The following is a 15,056-nucleotide window of genomic DNA, read 5'->3' as shown; positions in this document are numbered from 1 at the left end:
AACATGACAACAATCCCAGCTATGTGATTAATCAAACCTTTGTCATCTGTCCAAAACTTGGCTGTCTTTGTGTAACTATTCAAACCCTAGGCCCTGGCTTTATCTCATTATCTTTCTCAGATTATGTTATGTCCTTGGATGAACTATTAAACTACCTTCCCTGAGCAAAGGTAGAAATGTAGGAAAATATTTGATCTTGTGTATGACTATTAAATAGGGGGGGTCGCTACTGAAATAGCTTTAAATTTTTATTGTAACTAATTTTTGTTTTGTAAATGGCATTTATACTAAAGAAGACCTAAACAACAATAAACATTTTCATAAAAAAAAACGCCGCAGCAAAATTGCATACTAAGCGAATTTCCATTTACCTGGCTGGATTTCTACTAAAATATGCCCTGAAAAAGTGTCAAATTTATTTCCTATTTGAATAACATTAATTTAATGAGTACCTAGGTTTGCTGCTACAGGGAAGGCATTGAGGTGTATTTTTATTGAAATGTTGATAACTTAGTATAAAATAAACAAAAGTGCCAAATTTGATAAAAATATATCCATAAACAAGCAAACTACAAAAGTTCATTTATTCACCGTAAGAATACCATGGGAATTTTAAATTTAGAGTTTTTTTAATTATCTCCGTAACTGTTAGGCATAAAACAACACTTCAATATACAAAATTATTTCTTTTTTTAAGCTCTACAAAATGGTCTGGAAAGAAATTGTGAAACTTTATGTTTTTAGAGCCAAAAATGGTAAAAACCAATTTTTACCCCTTAAAACCCCCCCTTAAACCCCCGTTCCCATGGTCCAATCATGCTGGTTCGCGAACTCGTTTGAATAAACGTCAAATAACACATTTCTACCAAATTTCATCAAAATCTGATCATTTTTGCTCAAGTTATCGCGCTAACGGACACACACACACACAATTTCAAAAAGAGTACTCAGTTTTTAATAATGCATTTGTATATATATATATATATATACAAATGCATTATTCAAAACTAAGTACCCTTTTTGAAATTCATTTTATTAAAACAACGACTAATTTTGACAATTATGCCATAGTCATATATATATGAATTTGAACTGAGGGTGTTTTTGGCCTCTAGGGACCTCAAAACAAAAAATAATTAAACATAAGAATATTTCCGCCATAATATGAGTAAAAACTTTTAATTAATTATTACTTACGGTAATATGTGGCACGGTAAGACCTAGACCCGGGACCGATTTACTTTTTCATTTTGATGTCCCCAGAGGCCAAAAACACCATTCGTTCAAATTTGTATATATGTATATACAGGGTGATTTGTACTCAGTGTGACAAAATTTTTTTGGTGTAAGTACAAAGTAAATGAAGTGTGATGATGCATATCAAATGTTCCAAGTCTCAAAATTAGCGTCCCAAAAAATTATTTTATGTAATTCAAAAATAACCATGCTTTTAAACTTAATACAGCGATTTCTCAATTACCTGTATATGGATTTGAGTAGATAATGTCATTTTCGTGTTCTACATTAAATTTTGAACAAGAATAATGGAGAATGACGGAGGATCAGTTGTAAAAACTCCATTGTAAATAGATTCAAAGATAAAAATTAAGATATTTGATACAAATTTTAAAAACAATGGTCTATTGCATTTGTCACACCCTGTATACAAGAAAGTGTCGGAATATGTTAAAAACTGCGCCATTTTATAAGCTTTCCAACCATATGCTACACTATTGAGGTTTAGATATTTTGTTTGTTTGTTTTAGTGGTTTTAATACCAGAAAACAGGGAACTTTTTTACTATTTTTACTGTTAAAGCTGAAACAAAAATACAACTTTTGCTTAATACATGCCAACTTTCTATGTTTTAAATGCTAAAGACACCATGCTTTGTAGTCTTCAAACCATTAAAGCGTACACAAGCAGACATAAACCTCAATAGTGTAGCATATGGTTGGAAAGCTTATAAAATGGCGCAGTTTTCAACATATTCCGACACTTTCTTGTATACAGGGTGTGAAAAATGCAATAGACCATTGTTTTTAAAATTTGTATCAAATATTTTAATTTTTATCTTTGAATCTATTTACAATGGAGTTTTTACAACTGATCCTCCGTCATTCTCCATTATTCTTGTTCAAAATTTAATGTAGAACACGAAAATGACATTATCTACTCAAATCCATATACAGGTAATTGAGAAATCGCTGTATTAAGTTTAAAAGCATGGTTATTTTTGAAAAACATGAAATAATTTTTTGGGACGCTAATTTTGAGACTTGGAACATTTGATATGCATCATCACACTTCATTTACTTTGTACTTACATCAAAAAAATTTTGTCACACTGAGTACAAATCACCCTGTATATATATATATATATATATATATATAATCTACTTCCCTATAGGGAAATTCGCTAAAAGTAAATCGGTCCCGGGTCCAGGTCTTACCATGAGTACTACGGTAATAGCTTATTCCCTATATAGAAAATTCGCTAAAAGTTATGCCCTAAAAGTTTTTTTATCGGTTTTTGGAACATTTTACAAATTGATATTCAAAGAAAACTATAAAACTTACAAAAATGAGAGTGATATAGTTTTGTTTAGCATGAAATTCACTTTAATTTCATGTAATTTTATTGTAGGTATTACAGAAACATTTACAATTTTTTTAATATCAGCAAACTTTAAGAATTTAATTTATTTTAATTCTTTGATAATTTATATATGAAAATATATTTTACCAAATGGATTCAAAATACGTGTTTTTTTAGGGTTTTATATGCAAACGTCATGTACAAAATTTCAGAACTGTATCTCAAGTGGTCGTTTTTTGAAATATCAAATATTGTAGGCTGAAACATGGAAAATGACAACTTTTGGTAAACGGAGGTTTTCCGGCAGATTCTTGGATTCTAGGATTTGTAAGCAATTTTATAAAAAGCTATATGTGTAAGTAGCAAAAAACCTAATTTTTCTATATCAAATGCATGTTATTTGGGTTTAACACTAAATGCTAACTTATTTGATATAGGAAAATTCGGTTTTTGTTATTTACACAAAAACTAAAAGAGATACGAAGTAAGTCTAAATTACAAAAAAAGTTGTTAAGAATTAAAACACCTATAAAATGATGTGCCACTTGACATTTTATGTTGCTATTTGAAAATTTTAAACAATGGACATTTGCACATTTTCATTAATCAGTTTTTTTTTATTTGTATTATTTAAAAATACTGTTACTTGTAGCATATCACAGTAAAGCTAATTTCATAACGAGTGGAAAATTAAACCAGAGAAGGGCTAGGAGCATTGGAAACATGCTCCTACCGACTACCGACATATTTTCACTTGGTTATGACGGATGTAGTTTTTTCAGCCGCCATCTTGGATCCGCCATTTTGAAATGTGATCAATTAATTTAAATATGAAGGTGGTGTTGTGACCCATCATTTTGAACTACTTTTTTATACTGGACTCAATGCTGCAATCCGTTTTTGGTTATCAAGCTGTCTTGATGAAATATTAAAATAGTCTTATTTAAAATTTCAATATTTCAAAAACCAAAGATGCAAATGAAAAACGGATTGCGGCATTGAGTTCAGCATAAAAAGGTAGCTCAAAATGATGGGTCACAACACCACCTTCATATTTAAATTAATTGATCACATTTCAAAATGGCGGATCCAAGATGGCGGCTGAAAAAACTACATCCGTCATAACCAAGTGAAAATATGTTGGCAATGAATGGTGGTGTATACTTATCTTTATCTAGCACTATTTTGAGATTATGGTCTTAGTTTGTAAATGCACAATGTTAAAATGCGCTAAAAATAAAGTTATAAAAAGTCCTCATAACTTTAGAACAGATCAAGATTTTTTAAAAACTAATTGCGGCATTGTAATCAGCGTAAAATTCTAGTTTGAAATAATGGGTCACAACCCTACCTTTACATTAGAAAAAAAAACTTTGTATCCAATATGGCGGATTCAAGATGGCGGCCAAAAATGTATACCCAGTCAAAATGAAGTACTTACTACTCAACAATGATCTGACGTGGTCCGGAGATGATATCTTAAGAAATGTAGAAAAAAGTAGGGGGGGAACTCATTTAAAATTCACCCTGTATAATTTACAAACAAAATATTTAAACAAATTATGATTTTTCACTATTTTGAGTAGCGACTCCCCTAACTATGTTTGCTGTGGATACTGTGCTTGAATAATTATTACATGCTGTCACAGTGCATAAATACCCATGAGCCATGACTATTTAAATGTGCAACTACTTATTAATTGTTTGATTAAAGAGGTTAAAAATGATTTTGTTATTAACACCTAGTAGATAGGCCTAATATTGGCTTAGTGAGAACTTGGGTTTGCTACTCGTTTAAACCTAATGTTTTTGAAACCAAGAAAGAATCCGACTTATTTAAGAAAATATTTACCAGTCAGGCAATAGTAATATTTCTTCGGGTTTCCAGGCAGCCTCAATATATATTATTGGGTATATTCCCCCCCCCCCCCCCCCGGGAATTCAATGCATATTCATTAATAAGCAATCTCAATCCTGCATTAAAAGGAGGCATTTGGGAGACAACATTTATTATTAGCAACCAGTAAATTTTTTACAAAAAAAAAATTACATACTAAGTTGTTTGCCCCTTTGACTGATTTGAATAGTGAACAAATTTTGGCACAAGGTTACAAATCTACGGTCTTGTAGTTACAGGATAGGTATGACATGTTTTATTTGAGAGCATTAATAAAGTAATAATAAGCAACCATATCAACAAAAACACAAATACACAACACAAATTTAGATACTATTTGTTTTGATTATTTGAGTAGTTAGTATAAATTGAAAATGTTAGAATAACTGAACTTAAAACTTCTCGCAACATAAAAAATTTCCACATAATACCTTTGACAAAGTGAAAAGGGGAAATATGTTGTTGAAAAGTATTTATATTTCTCACAAACACAGATTGATGCAAATGTAATAACCAAGTCTTGTATGAGTCAAAGGTTGTGAACCATTTTCTCCACTCCTACAACTGGTCTTGGCACACCATCACAAGATTAATAAGCACAATAATGCTTTTAAAAGATAAGCTTATGTGAACTAATACTGAAGTTCAGGCGTGATTGATAAAATACGGTATCTAGAAAAAAAACTTATTTTACCACTCAACGAATGAATACTAAACTGATATTTTTGTCAATTACATGAAAACGAAGTATCAAGATTTTTTAACATTAGCCTAACCTAAAGGTATCTATATTCTGTGACTATACTCAAGAATACAAGCAGAAATTTAAAAAGTCACTTTCACAATAAACTAGGTTAGTTTTCAAGGAATATTTTAACACAACATTGTACAACCAACATTAACAACATAGTAATACGTGTATTGTGTTTCCTTGCTCATGTATAATATAACTTCTGTAGGAGAGTTTAATAAAAGGGGTTCTTTTTTAATATTTAATAATTGTTCATGTCTTAATGGCAGTTAAGTAAAGATTGTATTAGTTAGGTAATGTTTAGTAATGTTGTATGAGAGAGATAAAAAGCTTTCCCCACTAATCTTTCTCTACTCTAAATAACTGTACATATGAATTAGATCCAACAGCAATTGTTTCAAGAACGCTGTATAAAACAACAAATGTAATGGTGGAGGAAAGGGTTTTAATGTGCATGTTAAGTGCTCACCCCACTCGCCACTCTAAATGATTCCATACATAGTAATCATTAAAGGGATACTGTTACAGTCCAGTTTCAGCTGTCGAGTGCTGAAGTCTCCAAGGTGCTGAGGGAAACAAACCCCCACATCAGCACAGCACATCGGCTATGCTAAATAATGGAGCTCGCGACATTAGAGAGAATAACAAATGTGGTTCCAGGTGCGGCGAGACCTGAATCATACTTGCCGAATCTCTCATATACTTGTCAAATCTGAATCTTAATGTGAAATGTACTTAGGCTACTATTTGGCTTATAGTAATAAGGATAGTCTATACGATTTATAAATACTAATTACTATTAACTTATTTATTTATACTTTGTTCGCAATATTTAGGGGGGTTTAGGGGAAGAAAGCTATCCCCTCCACTTGACCCTTACCTTTAAAATAATAGCTCAAACTCTGATCAAGCAACATACATTAAATAAAAATACCCCCGCCGCAGCAAACCTGCACACTAAGCAAATTTCCATTTACCTAGTGGGATTTCTACTAAAATATTCCCTAAAAATTTTCAGTTTTATTTCCTATTTAAATAACATTAATTTTAGTGAGTACTTAAGTTTGCTGCTATAGGGTAGGGAACATATTGAGGTGTGTTTTTTTTATTGCAATGTTGATAGCTTAGAATTAAATAAACAACATTTCCAAATTTGGTTAAAATATATCCATGAACAAGCCAGGTAGGGGTCGCCGGAAGACTGCCCCCCGTACAACTCTACCAATTAAACTCACACAATTTAACAACAAAGTAACAACTCTACCCCAAGCAGGTTCCTACGTCATGTTAACGTCAGAGATCGAGGTGGCAGTTTTCCAGTCACGGACACTCAAGTTTCGTTGCCATGCTTTTCTAAACTAATCTAACCTACCTAACCAACCAAACTTGCTGTAGCATTTCAAAATTCTGTATGATATTCACCATATGCCTTTTCTGTTATGAAACGGAATTGCTCGAATTAAATTACAATTACATAGCATTACATTTTGCTAGGGGGTAGTATTCCAGACACGGCTACTATATTGGTTAGTTTGCAGATTTCGTGACGTCACGTTTCACCTGGGGGGTGGTTTTCCGGGGGGTAGTATTCCGCATCCCCCTAACTACAACAGTTCATTTAAAAAATAACATGAGAATTTTAAATTTACCATTTTTTTAATTATCTCCGTAACTGTAGTGCACAACTCGTTGTAACAACTCTTTAATATACAAAATTATTTCTCTTAGCTTCACCGCAACATGTATATTACTATTCGCGTGCCCTCTCCTTATTTAATCCTACTAGGGTATAGAGCCAATTATACACTTGCCTATTTCCCCCTACAATAGTTTATAGCCTTTTTCCAGGTGCATATTACAATTTACTAGGCTACTTAAAAACTGACATAAAAATAGGATAAAGTCATTAGAATAAATCTGTTATTAAAGTAAGATTCACCCCTAAAATTAATAGAAAATTATAAACTTGTATAACATATTACGGTAATTAATTAGTTAATTTTGTTTTTAATAGGCTTATTGATAAAATGGACTTTACAAGAACAAGCTTATACTTTTTATTGAAAAACACCAACCTATTTCCCAACCATATTAGACCTTGCACTAGGTAAGGCAAAGTTTTAAAGTTCTTATTAGTATTAATGGACCAAGCTTTGCCTCACTGTGTGTTTGTACTGATGTTAAGCTATACGACTGTCACAAACTTTTAAATCCATTTAATCTGGGGAGAAAACATATAACTTATTACCCAATAAACTTGGTCCCGTGTCACTGTCAAACATTCTCCAGCCTCAAAACCATAAAGTCACACTGCAGATATAACAGAGCTATCTATGAGTACCAAGACAACTAGCTCAGCATTTACAACAATAGCATGGCATAATACAAAATAACATCGAGTATAGTTTTATTTAACTAGCCTATATTTCATAGGAAAGGGCAATAAATGTATCAACCGGTGAACAAATAAAATTGTTAACTGATAAGTTATTTTAAAACCCCAAATCTAAGCACAAATAAATACTCACCAAGAGCAGCTAGTTGACTGGCGCAGGCCAGAAGTAGAAGCAGAACTCCTGAAACACAAATGTACTTATGATTTCGATTTGTGAATTCTAATTGTTTATACATAAAATTAAATCTATATAGAACTATAGTTTTAAACTTTACACTTAGACCTAGGCAAACAATATGCAAGAACCTGACAGATTTATTGAATTGTGAGATTTTTATTGTAAACATTTGTTACTGAAACTTAAGTTTGCCTGAATTAGATATAGTAAAATTTAATATTTTATCAGAGATTTTTTTTAAATGTAAACATCCTCTTCATTATTCCTATTAGTAGCTGAATAACTTCTGCTAAAAGATAAAATGTTATGGGTATTAGACAATTATCCTTGTTGGTTTGAGTTTTAAAATTAAAATGGACACAGTGTAAAAAAGTGGAATGTGAACATGAATAGGGCAAAGTTTAGTAAAGAAAATTGACAAAAGAATGGCCTAATGAATACAAATAAATGAACCTAGTAGTAGAAGATGGTATCTTCAACTGGAACCTGACCAAATGTCTGGCTGATATTGTAAACCAAGATTCAGCAGCATATAAAGACAATGTCAGCAGAAGTTTTCACTTTCTTGAAAACTGATGATGAAAAAAGTTCAAATCAATAAGAAGAATATCTTATCTGCATTTATTCAATCTTGACGGGTGTTAATTAAAAGATTTTGGTTTACCTAATCTTTCCTCAAGGTAACTATTCGTGAATATAATTATAGTCAATATTAGTTTTGCTATAACCGCCCTAGATAAGTAATAATGGTAAGTAATAATTGGTAATTTTACTAACAAAATACAACTAAATATCAATGAGTTTACTGCAAAAATCTGTTATAGATCCAGCTTTTGCGCTTTCATTATATCTTAAACAAATGTTTTCTTTGAAATTCACTAAGATTAACCATTATGTAGGTCCTACTAATAAATAATAACACTTTGTTCATATAACTTGCCAAGGGAAAATGATTTACAGTTAAAACCCATAATACAGCATTCAGTTTACGGTACTTATTACTCATAATATATTATCATATATATAATATGAGTAAAGTTTGAATACTTGTTCTTGTTACTTGGATCTGGGAATCAGCACATAAAACACGTACCTTGGTCCGTCAGCTCACCTAGGTACGTAACCTATTATATATCACTTACGGTATAACTAAGTTTCTGTGGCAAAAATAAGTTCTAGGTCAGTGGTATAACCAGGAAAAATCTATTTCCGCCATAATATGAGTAAAAACTTTTGAAAATGTAACATAGGCCTTATGGGATGCCATTCCGCCATTATTTTTATTTGTTTACTTTTTAAGACTTACAATTTTGTAGTGTACTTGAGACAAAGAGAAAGAAAACGACTTTACTCCTGTTCGTTCATAATGAGTGTGTATGTATGTATGTATGATTGTTATAAGCTTAGGACTAGGCCTACATACATAGATACCAAAGAAACTCCAAACCCAATTAACTTATAGCCTAACCTACCATCTGCCAGGATCAATAAAATAGAGCAAATTGATCAAGGACAAGCAAAACTTGGTTTTATAACTTTTAAAAAGGTTTCCTTAATGGTAGCTACCAATAATTTGATAAGTTGAGGATCAACCCGGCAAACGTTAGCCCCTTAGTTGAGCTAGACCTATTCCAGACCTAAGTCACACCGAGCTCGCTCCCGCGGCGGGAGCGAATTTTGAAAAATCGCTCACCATGTTAACAAATGTGCCAAGTCACACCGCACTACAGCGTCCGCCTGCTGAGCGATTTTTTGAGACTACCGCGGCGGGAGTTTTTTCTAGCGCATGCGCAAATGGGCATTTCGAATGCCCAAGCTATTTAAAGTTTAAAAGTTATACAGTTTAATACAGTTTTAAATTAAATTTAACATGTTTCTTTTGTTTGATGATGTAGTCTATGTTGTTTTGTATTATCTTCGTAATTATGTTTATCACCAGAAAAAAATCATTTTTGTTTATCATGCAAAATTAATGTTACCGTAACGGTGAAAATTTTGTGTTTCCCATAAAAATTTTTATATTGCTGACGTAAACAATTTTTTTTTATTGTTTAATCAACTTTTTTGATTTGCAACAACCAAAACTTTACAATCAATGTAAACTTGAACTTTCAATAGAAGCAAAAAATTACATTAGTTTTAAAATGTTCATATGTTTTTATTTTAAAAGTAAATAGTCTTTGTTGTGTAGCGAAAAATAACGTTTAAAAGCTGAAAGTTAATAATATATCCACAACCATATTTAAAACGCTTAGAACACAAGGTAATTTAAAAATTAAATTTAAAAATTAAATTTAAAAAAAATAGTTATTCACTTTTTAAAGTAGCTCTACACTAACAAATTAATAATCATTCAATTGATTCTTAAACACTTTACTTAAAACCTGCAAATTTACATGACATACTAAACAGGAAAGATGATAATTGTAATGAACTCATCTCAAAACTCCCGCCGCGGACGCGAACTTTTGGTGTGACATGGCTCGAGGAAAAACATCCGCGCGCGGTACTCCCGCGGCGGGAGCGGCGGATGTCGGTGTGACATGGCCTTAAGAGGAGGCTAAGCCTATACGGTATAGGCACTGCGTCTTGCTATGTAAAATTGTAATGATATATGATATAGATAGGATATACTAAGTTTTCAAACTGAGCTAAGTTTAGCAAATTAATATGACATAGGTGGAAGCACAGTTTTAAAATGTCGGCGTAACAGTGTGTCACCTTTCGACAAATGTCAAAGTTTTATTTTGCTCTGGAGGCTATCTATACGTTTATCTTTAAGCATTATAGCTTATAATATCTGTACTCAAGAGCGTGATGATTTTAAAGGGATTTTTCTCCTAAACAACCTACATTTTAGTGTTTAAATATGTAGCCTAATACAACCAAACCAAGTCAAAACAAAAACTGCTAACATACTTAAAGTTATCTTTACAGCTTGCCAAAAGGTCATAAAAAATGTTTCATTAAAAAAGGTTTTAATAAAAGTAGCTAATCTATAATTAATGGGAAAAGTTCAATATAACCCACCCTTATAAAAATTTTATTATAATGTGTCTGCTTACTGTATTCTTTACGCTAAATCCAAATATGCAATAGTTTTCTGCCGGAATAAGTCCACTGTTTCCAGAAAATGGTATTCAATTTAGGCAAACTAAATGAGTGGTACCGGTTGTAGTTTCGGAGCGAGCCCAACCAAGTTCTTGCGGTGACAACGTTTCATAGGCTATTGATAACATTTAAATGAATGTCTAAGTGAACATAATTATCATTAAATGCTCTTCCACTGTCAAAACCAAAATCAGTAAAACTCGCATATTTTATTTACTTATAAATCAGATATAACATGCTCCCTAAAGCAAACTAAATGCTTTAACACAAATAATTTAAGTGATTAAAATACTATTTTGTGAGACTTAAGTTATAACATAATCTTCATACATTGTTGTTGTTTTCTTGAGAAATAAATCATTACAATGTAAAAGAAGCTAAACTTCAAAATGCAAGTTCTGATTTCGAAATATGAGCACGACGAATTGTTTAACGCAACACATAAAAGTTCTTTGCTCCTTCATTCCTCTTACAAACATCTGTCGCCAGTGCAGCGTGCAAGAGATAAATTCAGATTATAACAAATGGCAGCAAGTAAAGCTGTGTTTCACACGTTCCCAACAGATTTCGACTTTCTGAATATGAATTGAAAACGTTAATGGTAAAATTCATTTTTCATTCATTTCATTCATTTTTACACTTGACGAGTATTAAAACAAATATATGCACTCGCGGTACACCAATAATGTATCAAAAACAATTTCTAAACATATTTGTGTACAAATCATATTATTAGCAAATTTCCTATATAAGCTAATACATTGGCAGAAACCCCTCCTATCTTTTAAGACCACAACCACTAAAACATTAAGACTAACAAACTAAAAAACAAACTCAACCAATTATAATTTTTAATTAATTTATCATTTTAGGAGAGTATTTAGATCCACTAAAACTTGGATCGATTTTATGCTCACTAATACATAAAGTTAGGTGAAGAAATAACTTCACATTTGCAATATAACAAGTGCTTTAGACGTAAGCAAAGTGACAGAAACAAGCAGAGCGCGGCGTGTGGTGTAGTAAGGTGTTTGAGGCGATTGAAGTTCGATTTGCGCTCCGAGACACCGACTAATGGAATGGGAAACAAAGGCTTTCAAAGTAAGTGTGGCAAAACACACATAAACGACGCCGTAGTAGTGGACAGATGCTAACAAGTAGTGACTGGGAACCCAACATACATAATATACTGTAAATACGTTCTCTTGGTTGCGGCATATACATGTTTTGCTAACTTAAACTTATCTTGTTTACTCTCTAGGGCTTAGTTATTTACAGTTGAATTTTTTATGTTACGGTATTGTTTGTATCCATTTAAACTAATTAAATTTAATATTAATCATTCCCAAATTAATTAGTAGAATCGTGCATTAGGCCCTATATTGTTCATATCTACAGCAATTCATTTTTATTCCAGGATTTACCGTGTAGGGAAATGAGCTCTTATCGTAGGCCTCTCGGTAAGACCAAGACCCGGGAACGATTTCGTTTTTCGTTTTAAGGCCCCTAAAGGCGAACAACAGCATGTTCAAATTCATAATGTATGTGCATTATCACGATAACTCGAGTAGATATCATCAGATTTTGATAAAATTTGGCACAAACTTGTAAATTACTATTATTTATTCGAACGAGTTCACGAACCAGCATGACCGGACAATGTGAACGGTGTTTTATTGGGAACTATATGTAGTATAAAAGGTATTTTCATCTATTGACCCCTAAAACATAGAATTTTGCTATTTCTTTCCAAACTAATTTGTAGATCTTAAAAACAAATTATCTATAAATAATATTGAAGGTTCTTGTACTACTGATGGTTAGGGATTAGTAAAGTAACCATTAGTACAAGACGGTAAATATAACCAAACATTGTGAGGTATTTGTTACATAAATAAAACTATAAACTTAAAATTCCCATTTAATTTGTATGGAGAATAAGCAAACTGTTGTAGGTGTCTTGTTTAGGGAGATATGTTGATCAAATTTGACAAATGTGTTTATTTCATACTAAGCTATTAACATTGTAAGTACCTGGGGACCGAGCTTTGCTCGGGAAACTAAACATAAAGAATAAATAATAATAAATTTAAGCTTTAATTTAAAATACCTTATGTTACACGCTTTCATAGAACAAATTGTCCTAATAACAACACTGTTATGGTGTATATGGCATAATTAATGGAAATATTGATTGACATCAAATCAAGGGTTAGGTATTTATTTTATCTATACAAAAGACACTTTAGGATTGGATAATGAGTAGTTTCAACCTTAAAGAATCTTTTGCAGCCTTTGATTGGGGTTTCTATTGACAAATATTTCCTGGATATTTAGTTTTTGTTTTGGCTTGGTTTAGTTGTATTACTTAGGCCTATTCACACAAAAATGTAGGTAGCCTAGTCTAGTTTAGGAGAAAACCCCTTGACACTTAAAGTCATCACGCTCTTGTGTATGCCTACAGATAATATAGGCTATAATGCTTAAGGATAGATAGCTTCCAGAGCAAATTCAAGTTTTGACGTTTGTCGTTTTGTAACATTTGTCAACACACGACACGCTGCAACACACAAATTTTAAAACCTTTTAGGCAGTTTAGGAGAAAAATCCCTACACACTTTTCAAAATCATCACAGTCTTGGGTACAGATAACATAGGCTATAATGCTTAAAATACAATAGATAGCCTCCACTCTCCAGAGAAATTTCGAGCTGGTGACATTTGTCGGTTTGCAACATTTTATGACAGGCGACGCATGCTTTAACTTGGGATATGTTATATCATATCAATTTGCCAAACTTAGCTCAGTTTGAAAACGTATAAACTATTTAAGTAAAGTTTTGTAGCTTAGCCATATAGGCTAGGTCTAGCTCGACTAAGGGGTAAACGTTTACCGGGTTGATCAATGTTGGTGAGTACCAAAAAGGAAACTTAGGTATAAACATGGTTGCATATCCATGTTTGGCTGTCCTCGATATAGGCCTAATTGCACTATTTTATTGACACTGACAAATAATAGGCTAGGCCTATAAGTTAATTGGGAGTTTATTTAATATCTAGTCCTAAATTTATAGCCATCTTAAGGCATACATAACTTACACCACAGAGAAGTAATATAAACACTCATCCTCTGTATGCCTAAAGCTACCTATATTTTATTTGGGTTAGGATTAGTAATTTTTTGAGAGTTTCATTATGTACTGAACACACCTAGATATAGGGTATTAGTGATTCATGAAATTATCCATTTATAAAAAGCAACCTTACCGAGTTACCTAATGATGTACCCAGTGCCAGTACTTAAAACAAAAATTAGGGCTTAAGGCCAATGGATATTGATTTCAAAACATAGCAGGATAAGACATATCCTTATATATAATACGTGAAGGCGATTTCTAGAAAACACTACTCCTCCGTTAATAATGGACGGATTTTTACAAACGACGTGTCAAAATAAAGTATTTTTTGTGTAGACGCCCTTTCACCAATTCATGTAGTAAAAATCCTCGGGCTTTGCCCCACAGGCCATTAAAGTTGGATTTTCTCCCATAAGATTAACATGGGGGAATCTAAATATTTGATTGGAAACTTTGTCCCCACTAATTTGAGAGAACGGTTGGGCGTAGAAACTTGGTAGAGGTGTCCAAAGAAAGGTCTTGGTCTGTAGATGAGTTATCAAAAGAAAAACTAAGCAAAATCCCTTAGGACTCTGCCCCAGAAGCCTTAAAAGATCCCTCCACAGAGTTGTTTACATTTTGGCCACGTGGATAATACTTTTTAATGGAACAGCTGTTCATTTTTAAATTGTATTTCAAACAACACACATTTATTGGGAGTTGAATTCTACCAAATAAGTATTTTGCAATGTTATTTTCTGATTTTAAAATTGATTTTCTTCTTTATCATGCCATGTTTTGCAATATAACGTTCCATTACGAAATCAGTGGAAAATCCTTTTATCACAGCAATTCTTAAATTATTTCTTATTGAACTATCTTATATCTATTGTACGGGTTGGTGTGTGCCTTTTTCGCCATACATTTTATCATATTATTCTACAAAATATCAAATATTTATGTAGAAAAATATCTGCTCTTATTGTGTCTAATAAAATCCAAACTTAGA

At 32.2% G+C, this 15,056-nt stretch overlaps 1 protein-coding gene across 2 annotated transcripts in view; it reads right to left on the bottom strand.

The window, feature by feature from the left end:
• LOC129006013 (beta-1,3-glucosyltransferase) overlaps window positions 1-15,056 on the bottom strand; it is a 130,310-nt gene that overhangs the window by 74,386 nt on the left and 40,868 nt on the right. For both annotated transcript variants that reach the window (XM_054400849.1, XM_054400857.1), the window contains one exon: window positions 7,776-7,823. In XM_054400849.1, coding sequence (XP_054256824.1) covers window positions 7,776-7,823 — 48 coding nt within the window. The remainder of the gene's footprint in view (window positions 1-7,775; window positions 7,824-15,056) is intronic.

The sequence above is a fragment of the Macrosteles quadrilineatus genome, unplaced genomic scaffold (assembly GCF_028750875.1).
Source record: "Macrosteles quadrilineatus isolate MER2022 unplaced genomic scaffold, UCM_ALF_1.0 Scaffold_1__1_contigs__length_201487025, whole genome shotgun sequence".
Taxonomy (NCBI): domain Eukaryota; kingdom Metazoa; phylum Arthropoda; class Insecta; order Hemiptera; family Cicadellidae; genus Macrosteles; species Macrosteles quadrilineatus.
Note: the sequence above shows the minus strand (reverse complement) of the source record. Positions and strands in the feature narration are given on the sequence as shown.